The sequence below is a fragment of the Bacillus rossius genome, chromosome 1 (genome assembly GCF_032445375.1).
Source record: "Bacillus rossius redtenbacheri isolate Brsri chromosome 1, Brsri_v3, whole genome shotgun sequence".
NCBI lineage: Eukaryota > Metazoa > Arthropoda > Insecta > Phasmatodea > Bacillidae > Bacillus > Bacillus rossius.
In genome coordinates, this window is record NC_086330.1 from 338,425,218 (window position 1) to 338,448,291 (window position 23,074).

General features: G+C 47.9%; 1 protein-coding gene across 2 annotated transcripts in view; it reads left to right on the forward strand.

Annotated features, from left to right (window-relative positions):
- The first annotated feature begins 13,446 nt into the window (after window positions 1-13,446).
- Window positions 13,447-23,074, forward strand: part of LOC134528112 (anillin-like) — a 66,467-nt gene continuing 56,839 nt past the window's right edge. Inside the window, exons 1-3 of one of the 2 annotated variants that reach the window (XM_063361391.1) lie at window positions 13,447-13,691; window positions 16,915-17,059; window positions 19,475-19,978. In XM_063361391.1, the coding sequence (XP_063217461.1) occupies window positions 13,677-13,691; window positions 16,915-17,059; window positions 19,475-19,978 (664 nt within the window). In that variant the 5' untranslated portion in view covers window positions 13,447-13,676. Of the gene's footprint in view, window positions 13,692-16,914; window positions 17,060-19,471; window positions 19,979-23,074 lie in introns of both variants that reach the window. The other variant, XM_063361390.1, reaches the window with a different exon arrangement.

A 23,074-nucleotide genomic window follows, 5' to 3' on the forward strand; every position in this document is an offset into this window, starting at 1 on the left:
TTTAGCATCTCTTCAACATTTCAGCAATAGTGTAAGTTTTCGGAAACCTTTTGATTAACTCGGCGCCGACCCCAACCCAGTCGCACGATATTTCGTGCGGCTCTTAATTAATTTAAATTCTTCCCACCAGGGAGCTTTACTTTTCATACGTAAATCCATGTCCAGTTTAAGGACCGCGTAGTAGTGGTACGCAGTTTCCGGCTAATGAGCCAATTAATCGTTATCGTCGTAGATCCTCAGTAATAAGTGTTGAGAATAACACTGACTAACTTTCGTCTTGTAACTTTCTCCGTTTTATTGTGCAAAGTGTAACGTGTAATTAAGTGACTAACTTTTATGTGTAAGAAACTTTTACGTGCACGTCTTCAGTCGGCGTGCCCACGTAATTTCAGAGACGTTAATCTCGTAGCAGGCTAGACTGCAAACTATCCTGAGCATAGGATCTTTTCTAAGTATTTACGTACCAGCCTAAATTGTAGCAATAACCATTCATTTACATGCTAAACCTTCCATAGGGACGTGAAGCCACTGTTTCAGTGTGTCAATATAACTTTGCAATCTATCTTGGTCGCGCGAACCGTCACGTTTAGAGATACGCGTGTCATAGCGGTCCGACAACGGACGCGGCCAGTCTCGGGGCGTATGAGTGTATTGATACTGAATAAAGTGCAGTGTCCTATAAATCGTTTACCATTTATTTACAAGGCGTCCTGGGTGGCCTGAACAGCCCAGGTAATTTTTGAACGTAATTTTCAAACTCCGAGACGCGCTCCTGCCTGCAGCCACGAGGCCGAACCCCCGTAAAACCCCTGAGATATTTCACATTATTAATAATTAAATAAAAGCTAAAAACAGGCAGCGGGAGTAGCGTCATTTGGCGCGCAACTAGTGTGGCTTTCGAAAACGAACTTTCGAACGTTTTTCAAACTTTATAAGGAACATCAAAATTAATTCAGCACAAGTGAGTTTAAGGCCGGCAAGTGGCAGTCAGTTTTGTGGCATTTTATTATTCCGGGACTATTTATTAAGGAACATTTGTATTCTAAAACATTTTTAATTTACTTTCATTACTCGACGCGACGGTCTCACGCCAAGGCGACAGCGGAAGCCGGCGCGCCAGGACACGGGAGACGGCGCCGCGAGATAGCGACGGGAGACGGCGCGGCGAGATAGTAACGGGAGACAAGGAGATCGGTTTCGCCGCGACGCGATAACGCCGGCACCGCGGGATACGGCCGGGATCAGTTGCACGGCGTCTCACCGCGATCGGTTACGTCTCGGAACCGCAGGAACAGCGCGCCGCGACCGCGGGACACCTGCGCGGCGCAGAGTGACGTCACAGACACAGCCGCGCACGCATCACCGGGCTTCCGCGGGACAGGAGGCGTGCGAGCATGGGACATTGACCCGGGGGTGAGGGGAGGCGGTCCTCCCTACCTGCTCGCGCCCTGTCATCGACGTCCTGATCCGTCGTCCGGACAGACAGCCGCGCACAGCCGCGCACGCATCACCGGGCTTCCGCGAGACAGGAGGCGTGCGAGCACGGGACACTGACCCGGGGGTGAGGGGAGGCGGTCCTCCCTACCTGCTCGCGCCCTGTCATCGACGTCCTGATCCGTTGACCGGACAGTCTGCCGTGACCGCGTGACAGAGGCCGCACGTCGGTATCAACATGAACGACTTCCAGGAAGCATATGAGTCCTGGGCCGACGCGGGCTTCCCAGAGCCAGCCGACAGTTGCTTACACTACTCAGATTATGAGTGTGGATATTGCTACGAGTACCGGACACATGGAATGACGGTGTGCGGTGTGCCATCATGCCCCGGCGGGACATCTGACGGGTTGTTCTGCTGGACGTGCAGGAGTTTATGGCACAATGAGTGTGTACATCCATCGCTCGAGAAGAGGCGGAGATGTCTGGATTATCAAGGTGTGAACGTTGCCGAAAGAAGCAGTGTACAGGCGGGCCGCAATCATCACGACGCCGGCCCCGGAAGTTCACTCATCCACAACTCCTGGGGGCCAGACAACCACGAAAGCCGAGTGGTTACACTGTGCGGACGCCGACACGCTTCTCACAATGTCTCTGCCTGAGACGAGTATACTTCCAATGCCACTGCAACGAATCACGCCGCCCCCGCCGCCGCCGCCACCGCCTGCCTAGAACGCTACTGGTGCGGCGCTGCGTCTCAAATTGGCAACATCGCCGCACTACCCAGCTGGCCAACAGGCCGACGAAGCAGTAAGACACCATGCTATGACCATCACGCCGCCCCCGACGCCGCCGCCACCGCCTGCCGAGAATGCTACTGGAGCGGCGCTGCGTCCCAACTTGGCAACATCGCTGCACTTCTCAGCCGGCCAACAGGCCGCCGAAGTGGACAGAAACCATGCTATGAACATCACGCCGCCCCCGACGCCGCCACCACCGCCTCTCGAGAACGCTACTGGTGCGGCGCTGCGTCCCAACTTGGCAACATCGCCGCACTTCCCAGCCGGCCAACAGGCCGCCGAAGCAGTAAGGCACCATGCTCTGACCATCACGCCGCCCCCGATGCCGCCACTTCCGCCCGCCGCGCACGCCACAGAGGGCATGCCACTTCCGCTCGCCGCGCACGTCACAGGGGGCGTGCCACTTCCGCCCGCCGCGCACGTCACAGGGGGCGTGCCACCTCCGCCCGCCGCGCACGTCACAGGGGGCGTGCCACCTCCGCCCGCCGCGCACGTCACAGGGGGCGTGCCACTTCCGCCCGCCGCGCACGTCACAGGGGGCGTGCCACCTCCGCCCGCCGCGCACGTCACAGGGGGCGTGCCACATCCACCCGCCACGCACGTCACAGGGGGCGTGCCACTTCCGCCACCGTGCCCGCCACTGAGGGTGCGACACTGCCGCCCTCCACTGAGGGTGCGCCACTGCCGCCCACCACTGAGGGTGCGCCACTGCCGCCCGCCACTGAGGGTGCGCCACTGCCGCCCGCCACTGAGGGTGCGCCACTGCCGCCCGCCACTGAGGGTGCGCCACTGCCGCCCGCCACAGAGGGTGCGCCACTGCCGCCCGCCACTGAGGGTGCGCCACTGCCGCCCGCCACTGAGGGTGCGCCACTGCCGCCCACCACTGAGGGTGCGCCACTGCCGCCCGCCACTGAGGGTGCGCCACTGCCGCCCGCCACTGAGGGTGCGCCACTGCCGCCCGCCTCTGAGGGTGCGCCACTGCCGCCCGCCACTGAGGGTGCGCCACTGCCGCCCGCCACTGAGGGTGCGCCACTGCCGCCCGCCACTGAGGGTGCGCCACTGCCGCCCGCCACTGAGGGTGCGCCACTGCCGCCCGCCACTGAGGGTGCGCCACTGCCGCCCGCCACAGAGGGTGCGCCACTGCCGCCCGCCACTGAGGGTGCGCCACTGCCGCCCGCCACGGAGGGTGCGCCAATGCCACCCGCCACTGAGGGTGCGCCACTGCCGCCCGCCACTGAGGGTGCGCCACTGCCGCCCGCCACTGAGGGTGCGCCACTGCCGCCCGCCACTGAGGGTGCGCCACTGCCGCCCGCCTCTGAGGGTGCGCCACTGCCGCCCGCCACTGAGGGTGCGCCACTGCCGCCCGCCACTGAGGGTGCGCCACTGCCGCCCGCCACTGAGGGTGCGCCACTGCCGCCCGCCACTGAGGGTGCGCCACTGCCGCCCGCCACAGAGGGTGCGCCACTGCCGCCCGCCACTGAGGGTGCGCCACTGCTGCCCGCCACGCGTGCCACTTTGGGCGCGCCGCCTGCTGCTGGATGCTCCACGACACCGCCGCCGCCGCCCACCTCGGCCGCCCCCATGGCGACAGGTGCGGCCCACAAAGGCACCCCGACGCCGCCTCCCACCTTGGCCGCCCCATGGCAACAGGAGCGGCCCACGCGCACACCACGACGCCGCCGGACACAGCAGGTTAGTGCTTAGTGCACCAATCAGTGTACCTCTTCCATGCGTGTGAGGAGCAGTGTTGTTGAGCATAACGGCCTCGTTGAGGGGGGGCATTTGACGCCAACCGCCGGTCCTCCCTCTGGTCCGCAAAGGTCGTTATGCCACAACAACACTGGCTCCGAAGTGCATCGTACACGCCCGAGCGTGATCTTCACAAAGTGTAAGAAAGTGCACCGCAACGAACGCCGCGACGACGTCAGCGCCCGGCCGGGTGTGGCAATGCGCCTAACTAATTATATATAATTATTTGTCAAGTTTAAACAACTAAATTAATAACAATTTAAAAGAGGATTCATGTAAGGGAAATTATGTCTAATTGTTTTATAAGCATATATATTGTAACTTGTCTTTAAGTCCAAAACTGGCCGGGTCGGTCTTCCCGCGTTTCACGTGGTTAGGCGCGAGGCCACAGGGCGGTCTCGCGCGCAGTTACCGTCTGGGACTCGAAGGGGTCGGACGCTCTGCGATCGTCGGGTCTTCAACTTTAGCATCTCTTCAACATTTCAGCAATAGTGTAAGTTTTCGGAAACCTTTTGATTAACTCGGCGCCGACCCCAACCCAGTCGCACGATATTTCGTGCGGCTCTTAATTAATTTAAATTCTTCCCACCAGGGAGCTTTACTTTTCATACGTAAATCCATGTCCAGTTTAAGGACCGCGTAGTAGTGGTACGCAGTTTCCGGCTAATGAGCCAATTAATCGTTATCGTCGTAGATCCTCAGTAATAAGTGTTGAGAATAACACTGACTAACTTTCGTCTTGTAACTTTCTCCGTTTTATTGTGCAAAGTGTAACGTGTAATTAAGTGACTAACTTTTATGTGTAAGAAACTTTTACGTGCACGTCTTCAGTCGGCGTGCCCACGTAATTTCAGAGACGTTAATCTCGTAGCAGGCTAGACTGCAAACTATCCTGAGCATAGGATCTTTTCTAAGTATTTACGTTGACGTCGTCTGGCCGACGACCACCCCAGAGCCCGACCTGCACCCGCCAGTATACGCTCCCGCTAACGGAACACACCCCTGGCCATGGCCCACCCGAGTCAGGCGACCCGAACAGCAATCAAAGACAAAGCCGCGGAAACCTGAGTAGACAAGAGAAGAACCGTACCCATTCCTCCTAAAACATTAAATTAGGATTTTAGCGACAATAAAATCTCTTCCAGACACACCCGTTTGGAGTCTAGCGTAATGAGGTCACGCCTGGCGCGAGAGAGGCCGAGCCTCCCTCGGACGCCATGCCAGTTCGGCAGTTCAGCGCAGCTCACGGACCGGGGCGGACCTACGTCCCACGGAGAGGCAACATCCTTTGTCTACATCGAAAGTAACGTCCGGTAAATATAGTCACTAATTAACAGAACCCCTTTTATTACTTAACCTCTCCGTGAGTACCCGGTCCCTTTTTTCGGTCCAGGACCTAATCCGGCCGCATCAATTTAAAGACACCCCGCACCACACTTGGTCAGCGGGGCTGCTCTTCAGTATACGGCACGGGCCGCCTCCCGCAACTTACAGAACTTTATTTAAGGTCACGCGCACGGCGCTGACCACAAACCCGCAAGGGAACTTGGACAAACTTAATTGCGGTGCGTGTTTTACCACAGTGGGCACAACACCCGCGCCGAGACATTTGCATACGGGATTGGCCGTCTCCAATCGTCCACCCCCTTAATTCAGTGTATTTTTGTATCCCGTATTTTGTATTGCTAACTTACGTTACCCGAGTAACGAGTGCCACGTAACTTGTGCGCGCCCCCTTAATTCAGTGTATTTTTGTGTCCCGTACTTTGTATTGCTAACTTACGTTACCCGAGTAACGAGTGCCACGTAATTTGTGCGCGCCCCCTTAATTCAGTGTATTTTTGTGTCCCGTACTTTGTATTGCTAACTTACGTTACCCGAGTAACGAGTGCAACGTAACTTGTGCGCACCCCCTTAATTCAGTGTATTTTGTGTCCCGCCTTTGTGTTACGAAATTACGTTACCTGTGTAACCAGTGAGACGTATGAGACGTAACAGCGTCCGAGGCCACGTAACGCGGAACACAAACCATACGGCGCCACGGAATAACGAGTAAACCCCCCCCGGGGACCTCTGTAGAGTGTTGTATTGTGTACGACTCGTTCCTATGAATAAAAGGTACGACACCACCACCTCAATTCCACGCCTCTTATTTAAAATCATCTCACGCAACACCGCCGCCGGCCCTAGTGGGCCACGCAGGGGCACATACATCCACGACCCCCAAACTCACGACTAGAACCGAGCTAGTCTGGCGCCCACCCGGACAATACGTAGCAAGAACCGCCTTTTCCCACTAGGAGCCACACCGGGACTCGAGCCCGAGACCCCGGACGACGGCATTTGGCGCCCGCTGCGTGGGGCAGAAAATAACGTGAAAATTTTTTTTTCTCCACCTCCTGGACATTTTCGAGATAAATTCACCAACAGGCGACAGCGGAGACACGAAACGGCCATTTTGGACACAGGAAGGGTCGAAGGCCAGACAGACCGGCGCGACGAGGCGAGCGGACAAAGGACACTCCAACCACCCCCACCTCCACACGTCATCACGGCGAGGCGAGCAACGGAGCGACGTCACCACCCCCACCCCGCGCGGACCGTTTTCGCCTCCTCTTTGTGCGGCTGTCCGGGCGCTCTCGGCCATCGCCTCACACGCCCATCCGCACCCCCGCCCATGCCGCGGCCATTCTCGGCCTCTGTTTTGTGCGGCTGTCCGGGCACCTGCCTAGCCGGCGAGCGCGACCCCGCGCGCAGACTTGCACAGCGCGCACAGAGCCACGAGTGAAAAACACGACTCGACACAGCTGAACACGCACGATAACAAGAGATGGATGCAGACGAATGCAGTGGGTGTTACCACCTCTACCCGAGATGGTACTTAAACGGCAGGATCGCCGCGGGGTACGAGTGTGGCTATTGTCAAGAGTATCGCACATACGGGATGACGATGTGTGGAAGCCGGTCGTGTCCTGGAGGAAGTAGCATGGGCTACCACTGCGACGAGTGTACCGACCTATGGCATCGTGACTGCACCAACGAGCGTGAAGGTACTTTGAGGCGCGAGTCCTTCACGTTCACGTGCGCGCGATGTACCGCAGGACGAGCCACCCAAGTGCAGTATTCGGGAGCAGCGCTACTAATTCCTCCCCTACGATACGCCGCGACAATTCACGACATCGAGACGCCACTCACGCAGACGCAAGACGTATCACGAACTCACGCCCCGACGACATCCGCACCGTCACGTACAACCGTCCCGACGCCGACGACCTTCATCATGCCGCCAACAATCCCGCTCCCGTCGCCTCCTGTCCCGGAGCCACCAACCTCGGCATCCCTCGTAGACCTGACGTCTCCCGACCCAAGTCCGGAAACACCGTCACCAGCGAGACCACGCTACATCAACCTGACGCCACTCACGCCGACGCACTACGCCTCACCAAGGACGCCTTCCGTCCCGACGCCGACGCTCGTCACCCTCTCGCCGCCAATCCTGCTCCCTCCGCCTCCGGGCCCAACGCCACCAGCCTCAACACCCCTCGCAGACCTGACGCCACTCAACATGACTGCGACGACGCTTGACCCGCCAAAGCCGACCGAACGACGCACGACGCCGACCGTCCCACCGCAGTCTGCCACGACGACCCGAATCCGCAGCGTGTCGGAGACACCTCACGACGCCGGGATGGCCTCGCCACCGCACCTGACCACTGTCACAGTGCCGCGAAGGACCGTTCCGACGCAACCCGCGTCGTCTACGACACACGCCTCATCCGGGACGCCACCAGACTCGGCACCGACACGTCGCGCCACACCGTCGCCACCGCCTAGCTTCAATTACATGCAGCCGTCGTCACTGCCACATGAGCGCGCGGTCTCAAAAGGGACGCTGGAAAACGGAATGCCCAGGGCCACGACGCCGAGACGCCTGTGCGAGGCCCCGCCACCGGGACTCGCCCCGCGGTGCCCGCCTGGCTTCGAGGCACAGGGGATGGAGCCCACCAAAACGAGACAGACGCGCACGACATCGACGTCGACGCCGTCTTCGGCACCGCCTGAAACATCAAAAACGCTAGAGGCGCCACGACGCCGCCCCTCGGCCGGCCTGCCACAGCAGCCACCGAGGCGACGCGCAATCTGCCCTCAAGAGGCGCCACGACGCCGCCCCTCGGACAGCCTGCCACAGCAGCTTCCGAGGCGACGCGCACACTGCCCTCAAAAGGCGCCACGACGCCGCCCCTCGGCCGGCCTGCCACAGCAGCCACCGAGGCGACGCGCAATCTGCCCTCAAGAGGCGCCACGACGCTGCCCCTCGGCCGGCCTGCCACAGCAGCTGCCGAGGCGACGCGCACTCTGCCCTCAGGAGGCGCCACGACGCCGCCCCTCGGACAGCCTGCCACAGCAGCTGCCGAGGCGACGCGCACTCTGCCCTCAAGAGGCGCCACGACGCCGCCCCTCGGACAGCCTGCCACAGCAACTACCGAGGCGACGCGCACTCTGCCCTCAAGAGGCGCCAGGACACCGCCCCTCGGACAGCCTGCCACAGCAGCCACCGAGGCGACGCGCACTCTGCCCTCAAGAGGCGCCACGACGCCGCCCCTCGGCCGGCCTGCCACAGCAGCTGCCGAGGCGACGCGCGCTCTGCCCTCAAGAGGCGCCACGACGCCACACCGTGACGTCACCGCGGCTACCGGGTCGCCTGAGCTCCCTGCATCTGCCTGACGCAATGCAGGTCGACGCCACGGCACCTGGACGCCCGACCGCCCCCCCACCGCACGTGACCGCCACTCGGCCGATGACACCTGTCATCCGTCTGGCACGACGGGCCGCGAAACGCCCGCATGTCGGCAAGGCTGAGCCGGGCCGTGCCGAGCGCCGCCCGCGCTTGCAGCCCGCCTACCGAGAGCCACCTGACCTTGGTCGCCGCCGCCCCTGCCGGCCGGCACCCTGGCCACCACCGCACCGCTGCACGCTGCGAGACACCGCAGCCACACTCGGAACCACTGTCACCCCCCGAGAACGAGTCCGGGGAGGTGCTTAGGGCACAACCGCACAACGACCACGCCGACACCACCCTCATGATGATGGAACTGGACGACGGGGACGAGGAGGCCTCTACTCCAAACCCGCCCGGTACACCGGAACGGGAGAGGAGGCTGTACCCATCCACGCCGTACCAGACGCTGAGGGCCAACGTCAACAGGCCAGCACCCGGATGTTCGGCGTGGGACGACCCGGGACAGGTGCTCGGGCCCTACCAACTGCGGCCACCGAGAGCGCCACCCGGGTGGAGCTGTTGCCGGAGCTAGGAGGCGCCACGACGCCGCCCCCGGCACGCCTGCCACGACGGAAACCGGGGCGGCGCGCACGCTGGCCCAGTCGGCCACGTTCACCAGGTCCAGTGCGCTGACCCTATCAGCCGCTGACCCCGCCCAGGCGCCACGACGCCGCCCCCGGCACGCCTGCCACGACGGCAACCGGGGCGGCGCGCACGCTGGCCCAGTCGGCCACGTTCACCAGGTCCAGTGCGCTGACCCTATCAGCCGCTGACCTCGCCCAGGTGCCACGACGCCGCCCCCGGCACGCCTGCCACGACGGCAACCGGGGCGGCGCGCACGCTGGCCCAGTCGGTCACGTTCACCAGGTCCAGTGCGCTGACCCTATCAGCCGCTGACCCCGCCCAGGCGCCACGACGCCGCCCCCGGCACGCCTGCCACGACGGCAACCGGGGCGGCGCGCACGCTGGCCCAGTCGGCCTTGATCACCAGGTCCAGTACGCGGAGCCAACCAGCTGCTGAGCCGCGAACCACGCCGGGATAGAGTGGCCGGAGCTAGGGGTGGCCCCATGTTAGCGGGACCATAAGCGGCGCAAGGTCGGGCTTCACAGGGGGGGGGGCGTTTGACGTCGTCTGGCCGACGACCACCCCAGAGCCCGACCTGCACCCGCCAGTATACGCTCCCGCTAACGGAACACACCCCTGGCCATGGCCCACCCGAGTCAGGCGACCCGAACAGCAATCAAAGACAAAGCCGCTGAAACCTGAGTAGACAAGAGAAGAACCGTACCCATTCCTCCTAAAACATTAAATTAGGATTTTAGCGACAATAAAATCTCTTCCAGACACACCCGTTTGGAGTCTAGCGTAATGAGGTCACGCCTGGCGCGAGAGAGGCCGAGCCTCCCTCGGACGCCATGCCAGTTCGGCAGTTCAGCGCAGCTCACGGACCGGGGCGGACCTACGTCCCACGGAGAGGCAACATCCTTTGTCTACATCGAAAGTAACGTCCGGTAAATATAGTCACTAATTAACAGAACCCCTTTTATTACTTAACCTCTCCGTGAGTACCCGGTCCCTTTTTTCGGTCCAGGACCTAATCCGGCCGCATCAATTTAAAGACACCCCGCACCACACTTGGTCAGCGGGGCTGCTCTTCAGTATACGGCACGGGCCGCCTCCCGCAACTTACAGAACTTTATTTAAGGTCACGCGCACGGCGCTGACCACAAACCCGCAAGGGAACTTGGACAAACTTAATTGCGGTGCGTGTTTTACCACAGTGGGCACAACACCCGCGCCGAGACATTTGCATACGGGATTGGCCGTCTCCAATCGTCCACCCCCTTAATTCAGTGTATTTTTGTATCCCGTATTTTGTATTGCTAACTTACGTTACCCGAGTAACGAGTGCCACGTAACTTGTGCGCGCCCCCTTAATTCAGTGTATTTTTGTGTCCCGTACTTTGTATTGCTAACTTACGTTACCCGAGTAACGAGTGCCACGTAATTTGTGCGCGCCCCCTTAATTCAGTGTATTTTTGTGTCCCGTACTTTGTATTGCTAACTTACGTTACCCGAGTAACGAGTGCAACGTAACTTGTGCGCACCCCCTTAATTCAGTGTATTTTGTGTCCCGCCTTTGTGTTACGAAATTACGTTACCTGTGTAACCAGTGAGACGTATGAGACGTAACAGCGTCCGAGGCCACGTAACGCGGAACACAAACCATACGGCGCCACGGAATAACGAGTAAACCCCCCCCGGGGACCTCTGTAGAGTGTTGTATTGTGTACGACTCGTTCCTATGAATAAAAGGTACGACACCACCACCTCAATTCCACGCCTCTTATTTAAAATCATCTCACGCAACACCGCCGCCGGCCCTAGTGGGCCACGCAGGGGCACATACATCCACGACCCCCAAACTCACGACTAGAACCGAGCTAGTCTGGCGCCCACCCGGACAATACGTAGCAAGAACCGCCTTTTCCCACTAGGAGCCACACCGGGACTCGAGCCCGAGACCCCGGACGACGGCAACGTACCAGCCTAAATGGTTGCAATAACCATTCATTTACATGCTAAACCTTCCATAGGGACGTGAAGCCACGGTTTCAGTGTGTCAATATAACTTTGCAATCTATCTTGGTCGCGCGAACCGTCACGTTTAGAGATACGCGTGTCATAGCGGTCCGACAACGGACGTGGCCAGTCTCGGGGCGTATGAGTGTATTGATACTGAATAAAGTGCAGTGTCCTATAAATCGTTTACCATTTATTTACAAGGCGTCCTGGGTGGCCTGAACAGCCCAGGTAATTTTTGAACGTAATTTTCAAACTCCGAGACGCGCTCCTGCCTGCAGCCACGAGGCCGAACCCCCGTAAAACCCCTGAGATATTTCACATTATTAATAATTAAATAAAAGCTAAAAACAGGCAGCGGGAGTAGCGTCAAACTTATGCAGGCACGTTAACATGAAGAGTAGCAACTATGTTCAAGATTATTTGCAATCTAACCTGCAGCGAAATATTAATGTCTCGAAAAATACGTTGATACGGTAAGCTGGAGACGTACACGTTATAGTCTCTTTTGGAATTGAAAGTTATTCGGTTAGATTACACTTTACAAGTTACACGCTTAAGATGGTGAAAATTAAAAGGCGAAAGTTAGTCAGTAAGCATTCAACACTCGTTACAAAGAGTCTTCGATGATAACAATTAATTGGCAATGAACTGCGTAACACTATTACGCTGTCCTTAAGCTGGACATGGAATTACGTAAAATATGTGAAATTTCCTGTTGGGGTAACAATTAATAAGTTACGAGTCGCACGAAATATCGTGCGACTGGGTGGGGTCGGCGCCGAGCTGATTAAAGGATATTAAAGACTTACACTATTGCTGATATGTGGATGTAGCGCGAAAGTTGATGGCCCGACGTTCGCGGAGCGACCGACCCCTGCGAGCTCCCGACTGTAACTGAGCGCGAGTCCGCCCTGCGACCTCGCGCCTAAACACATGGAACGCGGGAAAACCGACCCAGCCAGTTTTGGACTTAAAGACAAGTTACACAATATATGCTTATAAGACAATTAGACATAATTTCCCTTACATGTATCCTCTTTTAAATTGTAATTAATTTAGTTGTTTTAATTTGAAAGAATAATTATATAATTAATTAGGCGCATTGCCACACCTGGCCGGGCGCTGACGTCGCTTTGGTGTTCGTTGCGGCGCACTTTCATACACTCGGCGGACATCACGCTCGGGCGTGTTCGGCGCACTTAAGAGTAAGTGTTGATGTGACATAACGGCCTGTGCGAACCAGAGGGAGCACCGGCGGTCGGCGTCAAAGTCTAAGAGTCATGTAGAGTCACCGGAGTTACGGGACTACGTGTCATTAGCCCATGGTAATACATAATATGTAGTAGTGAAGTGTTTTTAGTCATCAGGGTATAATATGTCATGTTAGGGTTTATTCTGTAACCGCCGCATCATGTGCAAGAGTACGTCCTTCACGCGTAGTAAAATCGTGAGCCGCTACTGAGGAAGTGGCTGCGCGTGTGACTATTCAATTCGGGACAACCGTAACGGCCAGGACGGGCAGCACTATGTATAGGGCGGTGCCGTAATACATTCATCAGGCATCAATCAGTAACTTTGTGTTCTTCTTCAGGCGTCCCGAGTGGCCATATCAGCTCGGGGGGCCCTGTTGCGTTAACCCCTACCTCTAGTTACAACCCGAACCTACCCCGTGATCATGAACCATATAAAAATCACGTAAAACTAAACGGAGGTAGTGGGGACGGCGTCAATAGATATTTTTACATTCTCGCTTACCCGGACTCGTAATGAACACCTTGCACCTTAAGCCATAGTGCATTCAATTTCACTACTGAAATGGGTTTTTGACAACGGAGGTCGTTGGTTTTTGACTATTAAAAAAAACCTTATCTTAATATATTTTAATAGTTAATCCAAAATTCTAAGAGATTTTATTTTTGTAAATATGAAGTATGGTATTTGTAAGACTGTACGTTCTCCAATTTTATAAATAATATGTTAATCATTCGAAAATCCCCCGAAATTATTTGCTGACACGCATAGACTTGCCTTGGTGTAGATAACCTTGTACGCCAAAAAATAAAATCAAACATTTTAATTTTTATTTTGTAACAGTTGGCTATTTCGTTGTTGACGGTTAGCAAGAAAGGCGGTTAACGGGAGTACAAAAATAATTTGAAATTCGTGTTTGAGATAATGATAATGTCTGCATTATGTGTTGACAGGTCTATGATTGTTTAGAAACTTTGTATTTTTTAATGAAGTATAAGGTAAATATTGAAACCTTTGTCAAACCTTTATGTGACGGAAGATTTCTTGCATAAAGAAGATAAAAACCAGACGTCATAATGGACTATGCTCAGGTAACTAATAATTTTAATTTTAAATAAATTAAATGTATCTAGTCCCAGCTTGGATGTAAATGATGTACTCGTATGCAACCAAATATGTTATCTAATTCAATTGTGTGCTAAAGAAAAGCTGGTAGTCTTGTTAAGCGAATAATGGGGAATGGTTACATGTGTAAAATAATTACAAAAGGAGGTTATTTGATGGGGTGGAAGGCAGCTGGGTCAGACGGAGAGGTTGGTGAGCAGGTATGTGGGGTTGATAATGGGTGTTTTAGAGTGATTAGTCTAGTTCCCGATCACAGTCATACAGATAGGTCTGGCAACCTTCTATCCTTTGCCTTGGCGTCGATAGTTCCTTAATTCCTACTGGTTCGTGAAAAATAACAGTTTAAAACTTACATTACAATACTTGTGTTTTCACACTGCCACTGCCATTGTTTACCTGAAATCGTGTATTTGTTTAGCACAACTGTAGCCAATTATAGAGATTAAAAAATACATTAATTATTTTGTTTCATACAGGGCCGGATTTAGAGGTCTGGAGGCCTCTGGGCAACAGAGGAGCAGAGGCCCCCTGGCCCCAAATTATTTTCCAAATAAAATGAACAATTTTTTTCTGTTGAGTTTTCCAATAAATAATTTATTGTGAAATCAAGTAGATTCTCTTAGTATTTAAAAAACATACATAAATATAATCGGAGACAAGAATGATATGAAAAACACGTTTTCTAAATTGCACAATCAAATACGACATTTGGTTTATATTGTAGATTACAAGTTAACGATGAAAATACTCACGTCCGTAAAAATTCGAAAGGATTTACATTTGTTGCACAATGTTCGTAAGTTCGTAGCTTCTCAGACGCACGAGAATGTATCAAATTCCGGGATTCCCTGCTACAAGCACGCCACTCAGCGGACACTTGTCAGCGCTACGACGGATCGTACAGACAAAAAACGGGGAAACAGGTACCGTCATATCTCGTATCGACACACAAATACGGGGAATAGGCTGAATAGGCATTTCAATATTTTACTGATTGCCTGATTGGAGTGAACAAATATAGATAAATTATTTCTGTTAATATTTAACAATAATATAATCATTTATGTACAAAGTACTGTAGGTAAAGGTAAAACAGCGAAAAAAGAATATCAAAGGAAAAGATGTTTACTTGTCGGAATTTGAAAGATTTTTTTCCGAAGTCTATTGTGGGGGCCCTCCGTTTGTGGAGGCCCTGGGGCTTTCGCCCCGGTTGCCCTCCCCCTAAATCCGGCCCTGGTTTCATATATTGAAGTTTATCCCTATATCTTGAAGGATTGATCCTGATGCCCTGATCCTGTTGGCTTGATCCTGTGCTGTATGATGCTTGCTGTTTTAGTTCAGTATGTCGGAAGATCCTGTACATAAAAAATTGTCTTATAATGAAATATGATTGTAAGTCGAAAAAAGGAATTTTTTTTTAGATTATGAAACCATTCCATTTCTCTCTTTAAATACTAAACGTATCACTACACTACTTACATCATACTTATTGGTACTTATTTGTTCAATTTTTAAAGATATTCACGCCTCGTACCACAACCGCTTCTATCGCTTCAAAACTTACACAATCATTTATATTTATTTTTACTATGCTATTTTGGCTTTCACTGTTACTAATATTAAATACTATATTTTCCTTTGTTTGTACATTGAAGTATGTTATCATTGGCTAACTTCCATGACATCATACATTTCTCCTACATTCTTTCCAACTAATAGTAATGCATGGTATGAGTAGTGAACTTGACCCTACTTAGGGTGGGTGGATTATGGACAGCATGGTTTCAGGAGGAGGATTTCGTGTGAAATGCAGATGGCGGAATTGCTGGAAGGTCTGGTAAATGCGGTGGATGGGGAGAAGCAGAAAAAAATTGTGGAATTCATAAAGTTAAACAATTTTAAAGTATTCTAAATGTTGCTAACCTAATATAACAAATGCTTCACCTACTACAAGATCATCAGAGTGAAAATATGACACAGTGAATGTTACTTGCCTTCGTGCTGGTGCATATAAGCACTCAGTAAATGCACGTAGTAATAGTTCTGAGAAATGATGTTAGAACAGGGTGTCCACAGTCTGGAAAGTTAGGGAAATTTTTTAAAACCTGGAAAAATCATGGAAATTCCTCAGTGAGAGTATGCTGTCACCAAGACTTTGAAAACATTTTTTTTCCATATGGTATTCAGTGCATAGTATCATGCAACTATAAAATGGGATAGGCAAGGTTCTGTTTGAACTAGTACAACTGTAGCGATGGTGGAGGCTGAATTGCATTTCTTTCAGGAAATTGCAAAATAAGTAAATTTGAAAAAAAAAAAGTTGCCAGGGAAATTTGTAATTATGGTTATGGAACGTCAGATAAATTTTTCTGCAGATTTGTGTGGACACGTTGAAGAGTTGGTATTATAATGAGTCTGTTAAACTATTGATGTAAAATAATCTATATTATTTTATTTTCTAGTTCACTTGATATTGATGTTTATTTAATATCATTACGCATTAGGATTTAATGTAACAGTACAGAATCATGCCAGTAAAATAAAACATTAAGACCCGTTAGAATATGTCACTTATGGTTGCTGTGGGTTAGCTATTATCAAGAGTTTGCATGCCTGTGTGCTGACATGGGTTGTATATTGTCTCCTGAACTATTGGTTTTTCGCTTTACTTACTGTTTGATTTTGGGAATGGGGTTTGTGACTGCTGTATGGTGCTCAACTCAACATTAAACATCCTGACAGATTATAACATCCCAAGTTATGTGGATGTAGTAGATACAAGATTGTGTGTTTTACCAACTTTTATAATGATGTCTATCATGATGCTGAGATTTATCTTTCTCTCTTTCTCTCTCTCTCTCTCTCTCTCTCTCTCTCTCTCTCTCTCAATTAATTAATTAGTTTGTACCTTCATGTCATCAAACTAAGTGGAAAAAATTACACTATTTTGGAATGAGAAAGGGTTTAAATTTGGTCTATATTCCTAATCCTAATTCGTTTAATGCCAATGTTAATTAATTTTTTGTTAAAAAACCAAGCATGAAAATTTAGTTGTTATTGAGTCATAAAGAAAACACTGTGTTGTCATCCGTTATGTATATCCAATGAAAATATTTCTAGTTTTGTAAAAGCCAGTGCTAGCGTATAATAAGTAAAGTAAGTTATAATGTTCAAGGAATTTTTTTTTAGCGTTTACAAGAACGTGTGGCAGCACGTCGAGCGAAGTTGGCGGAGGCGGCGGAGAACCAGAAGAAGGCAGAAGAGATAAAAAATACACCGTTAAGGGAAAGAAATCCAGCAACTTCAATTCCGACCCTAAAGATAAAAACACAGGGTTAGTAAGAAATGTTGTTGTAACTGTTTGTAACTGCAAGGTTGGGTGTTGTAGGCGTAGTGTATAGTTTTGTTTGTAAATTTTTCCCATTTTTTTAAAGTAAATGTAAAAATATGAATGTTTGGTCTGCAATTTTGTTGAGAAATTCTTTTAGCGATCTTTGTTAAACAACTGCAACCTGGATTATTATTTAGGTATTTATAATGCTACAGTGTCTCAAGGAATAAAGGAATGTAATGAATTTTATTGGGAAGTTACATTAATGTGCTCTATTAGATTGTCTACATGTTACATAAGTCATGTAAAAGTGATGAAACTGAAGGAATGGTCTCAAAAGTCACCATAAAGTCCCGAAATAAGCAAACTTAATTTACAACTGCCGTTTGCTGCCTAAATTCTTTTGGCACCTTCAGTTTAAAGTCAAACATTAAATATAAATAGTTGGAGACTGTCCGTCCATTTATATGATGTAGAAATATCTTTGAGATGTTTAAGTGTTCTTGCATACAAATGAGCACGTTATTGCAAATAGTAGTTTGTTACATTCCAGGTTGGCCCGGCTAAGCAACCCAAAATAGTAACAAGATACTTTAATCACTGGATAGTTTATGATATTTATAAACAATGATTTTGAAGTTTTGTTTTTAATATTGTTTTGTGGCCAACATTGATGATGATTAATCTTACTGTAGAGTAGTTTTTTCTGCTAGAATTTTTAAGTAAAAGAATTTATTTGCACAATTTTTTGTTTCATTATGATTTTTTTAAAACAACACTTTGATCACAACTTACATATGTCCCTCTGATTTTCAGATTATTTTTACTGTAGCTCGTTGCTCGTATGGATACAAATTTCTCTTAGTTAATTTTTTAAATAAGGTATAATAACCCTTGGGATTATTCCGGGAGGGTGCCGATGGTCACCCTGGGCCGACGCCTGGAGTCAAAATATGTAATTTTACATAATTCCGAAAACAAACAAAAAAAGGTTACCCTTCAACCTGGCCCTGACCAGCAGGCGTGAAATTAGATCTTTGTAAAAATCTCAATTCTTTTTTCTTGAGCTACCGATTACACAACAGCACTCGGCAATAATACACTGACAACTAGTTGAACAATGAAGTTTTCTTCCCTTACAAAGGTGAAAACGAAGGGAAGCAACCCCATGGGTCAACCGGCCAGTCACATAACAGAACCAGACATATGACCATATAGGGAGTAATACTGGAAAAAAATTGTTCTCTGAAAGTCTGTAAAGACACATCAAACCACCTCAAGGTTCATTCTGATTGGCTGATTAGGTAGCACCCAGCAAGAGTTCTAGTTCTTTGCTGTGCAGTCGTGCACCTACAAGCTAGGTTTACTAACAACACACTAACTTGAGGCGTGAAAAGTAACTTACTGGCAACAGATTGTCGCACCTGGGTCTTGCCAGTGCCTTCCTTTCTTTTTAAACCTTCTAGAATGTTAGAGCCTCACTAACCAAAATATGCTTTAAAAAAAACAAAAAAAAAACATAATTAATACACATGTTAATTTTAACTGATCAAGCAAAATTTAGATGATGATCATGGAGGATGATGGATGATGATTATTATAAAAAAAAATCATCTTTATGTAAAACCTAACCAAAAATAATAATTAATATTCAAGCACAGACAAAATACTTAAAATGTGTGTGCATAATAGGTATAACATTAGTATAAATTAATTATGAAACTACGAATACTATGTTACAAGATCTATTGGGTATTTTTTTTAAATTTAGCTTATACATCTCCCCATTGGTATAAAAAAGAGAATGTATATTCAAACGGGGACCTAACTTTAAGGGGGCAGACTGAACTTGTACCTTGAGTGCTGCATTGGTGGTGGGGTTGGGGGCTTTACTGGCAGAGTAATTTTTATTATATATACGTATTTACTTGAATATCGTAGTGTTAGAAGACAAAAAAAAGTTGGAGAGCAGATAAACTGGACTTTTTGTCTTGAAAGATACATACATGTATATTGTAAATCATAAAAAAAAACTGGTATTTTTTTGCATACTATGATGTATTAAAAATGAAATAACTGCAAATAAATTTATTTATTTACCATCTAAGTTGAATCAAACATATATTTGGAATAGTGTAGTGAAATTTATATGTGGTGGTAATATGAGGTGTTGTCGAGAAAGGTTTTGGTTTGATTGGTTTAAAAAAAATATAGGGGGTGCCAAGATAAGTTCTTGCCGCTAGTGGAAACTATTCTAATTACATCTCTGAATTCAATGGCCCTGAAAATGTTCTGACATTGTTTCACCAGGAATTAGTAGGCATTCTGTGTATGTATAGCCTGTGTTTATTTAAAGTGCTGGTGTGCCTATGTTGTATGTGGATAAATTTGACAGCAGTGGCCTCTTTCTTGCAGTAGAAGTGACCTTGGACGGGAACGCCAAAGGCATGACGGTGACCATACCAAAAGTGCATGTGGTGCGCGGGAGCTCGGAGGAAAAGGAAAATTCGGGAAGAGGAGGCCAGGCTTCGGAGGTGCTGATAAACTACAAAATGGTCCATGAGCGCGTGGAGAAGCTGAAGGAAATCACATGTGAAGGCAACAGGTCAGGGGAAGTGGAAAAAGTGAGCAGAACAACGCAGAGAGAGAACGACGGAACTGGAGGCGTTGGGGTGGAGAGGCCAGTGGAGTTGGAGCACCCACAACATGACAACAGCAGTGCTGGAAGCGACGAAGACAGGTCGGAAGACGGGCAGGACGAAGCCAGCGGAAGCAGTGATGAAGAGAAAACTGAACCAGAAGAGACTGGACCAGCAGAGCAGGAGGCGGCTTCCCCCACTGCTCAGCCCCCTGTGGCAGGAGACAACATTATGAGGGATGCTGTTAGGGATAATTTACACAGACTTGGCAGGCTTTATGGAGGTGAGTCTTATCCTTAATTTTCTGCTTGGAGAGTTGATTTTTTTTTAGAATAACTGTACAGAATTACATATATGTCCATATACAGTAAGCACTCTTTAATCAATTTTTTTAATTTTTGTTCATTCTATAATCAGGCACTGAACAGGCCACTCGCGTTAAGATTTTTTTAGGATGGATTTGAGCATTTGTTTATATTGATGCAATGCTGCTTGTAATTTATGTTTTCTATGAAGCAGGTCTCTACATAATCTCAGAAAGTTTAGGAGCCAGCGATAAAATTTTTTATTTAAATACATTATTTAAACACTAGCTGTACTGGCCAAATGTTGCTGTGGGCTCTGCCTGATTAAATAGAAAAGAAAGAAAAGAGAAACACATTTCTAATGGGTTTAATTACACAATTTTTGAAGTGATACTTCGTGATGAGAGTAAAATTTCAATTATAATTTCAAGGCTGAGTTTTAAAGCAACATTTTCGTGTAACACTGTTTTTGAAATGTTTCTGACACCATTAAAGAGATATAAAGAGAGCACTTAGGAGTCTATGTTTGAATTGCCAAGAGAAGTTTCACTTCTATCACATGCCCTGAATTACACACACTTTTTTTTTAATAAATTTTTAATTATATAAAACTTGCCCTTATACGAATACGTTGTGCCATAAGTTCAAAGAAGTTGGTGAAGAATTTTCATAGATCTATTTTGTACAAACTAAAATTTACATTTTTAATTATATAGATTAAACTACTAAATGGTATCTATATAACAACTTGGTATGATGTCAGTAATTAGAGTTAACTTAATTGCAGTTAAAAAACCATCCTGGTTTCTTGGACTCAGTCATTTCTGTACAAGAGTTGCTAATTTTTTTTAAAACCACTCTATAGTTGTCTCTTGGTACCTTGGCAGAAGTTAGTGGTCAGCGAGGAAAAGTTAGGTGTCATGGCCACCTGATGCCCGGTAATTGTAGAGCTGTGCTAAAAAGCATCTTATTACAACTTGTTTGAAATACCAGCTTCTGGTAGTTTATTCTTTGGTGTTACCATTAACACTATACAGTCAAACCTCATTAATACAAACCTGAAGGGACCATAATTTAAGTGCTTTGTAATAACGAGGTTTGTACAAACAAAACTATTACAGAATTTGCTTAATCACCAATTTTATATCATTTGTAACAAAAATTCAATAAAGCTATTAATATTTTTTTCCTCCTTTGACTAAAATCATAACTCTCCCTAAATTATGTAATGTGCTCATAGACTATTGCACAATTTTATAGTCAGACTTTTTTTGTTCTTTTTTGAAAGTTGTTTGTACCTTGCTACTCTTAACAAGCTTTTACAATAAAATAATGCACCAAAGTTTCAGAAATTATGTAAAAGGTGATATATCATTATCATTGTAGATTAAATTATATGTTCTTTTTTTAGTTGTTTTCTCTATCCTACATTGAACTATGAAAATAGCTTCAATATTATTTTAGTTCTTTATTGACATTGTTTTATTTCATCAACCTATGATATTTGTAATTGTTCTTTAATACATGTACACTAAAACCTTGTTAAGACATTTTTCAAAGGACTGGATGCTAAAACTTATTAACAGCAGAAACTTCTGAAAAGGGAAATACATAATTAAAATTCGGTTGCTGCATAAAAACAAATTTTACTCAAATTACATTCTGTATTAACTCAAAGATTACATTATTATCATCAGCATGCTGAAAAAACTGTACAAGTATATCAGTGAACTGAATTATCTAAACTTAATTGAATTCAATAACACAATAAAAATATGTATTTATAAAAACATCACCGGCAAAAAAAAACAGTAACCAACATTTACTGCTTTGTAAAAGAGTTTTTGTTTTTACACATTTTCAGACTGATGCATCACAAAATTGTCCAGTTCCCACAAGCTCTTCCTCACACTATCTGGTACATTTTGTTATTTACCAACATTAATTTTTTTACACTTTGACAAACCATAGTTGCCATAAGTTGGTCCCACTTCCTCATGATTCCGTTCAAAGTAGACGCATACTAATTTTTTTTTGCCATACTTACTCTTGGTATCAAAGGATTTACATCAACTTCTAATATTATTTTCAGTTTTTCTTCATACGATAACACCTTCCATTTATTGGGTCCTCCACTACTTGTAGATGCCATTATGTGCTGTTTTTCACAATAAATGTGTATAATGCTTGATAGCCTTAAAAAATCACCACTTAAAAGATCACAAACTAAAACCCCATACCTGCAGGTTATCTATTATTATTTACCACGCACAATAAAAAGTGCATGCACTGCTTGCACAAAAAATAAACAACACAAACAGGTGAACTAATATTGGTTGGTGGTAATCTGGTTTGTTGTGTATTCATCACGTGGTATAACTTAAATAGGGTAAATGGAACAGCTCAGTCTCTATGAATGCAAGCAGACGATTAGTCGAAAAATTCATTTATAACAGCATGCAGCATGTGGTACAGGTTTCAACAGTCTTGTCCGTTTATAATTCGTCAGATGTTATGCCGCAAATCGGGAAAATGGCGTGCAGATGGAAAAGTCTCTGTCTGTACAGAGGCAAGCAGATGATTAGTAGGAAAATACACTTGTAACAGCGTATGGCATGCGTCAAAGGTTTCGAAAGTCATGTGCAGTACAAATTATTTGGTTATTGTTTGTAAATACGTTAATTTTTAAAAATTAACGATGGATTTTAAAAAAAATATAAAGATAAACATTATTTTATTTTTTTCCACAAACGCTGAACATTATATGCGGGAAGCATCTATTAATGCAAACGTTATGAATGGGAAAAAATAACAATGGAATATACGGAAGTGATCAAGCGAACTTAATAAGTGGAAAAACTTATTATTTGGGAACGTCTTAAGCTAGTTTTACTGTAATTGTTTATCTATAGGATAAAAAGGAACCTTATATCGTTATATCTCAAAATAATCACAATTTTTATTGAACAAAGTGGTTAGCGTAATAACTCTTACGTAATTTTTAGGGACTGTGAAAATACATTGTATTAATGGGAGTATGAATTTATTAACGAGGTTTCACTGTTTTTACTTTC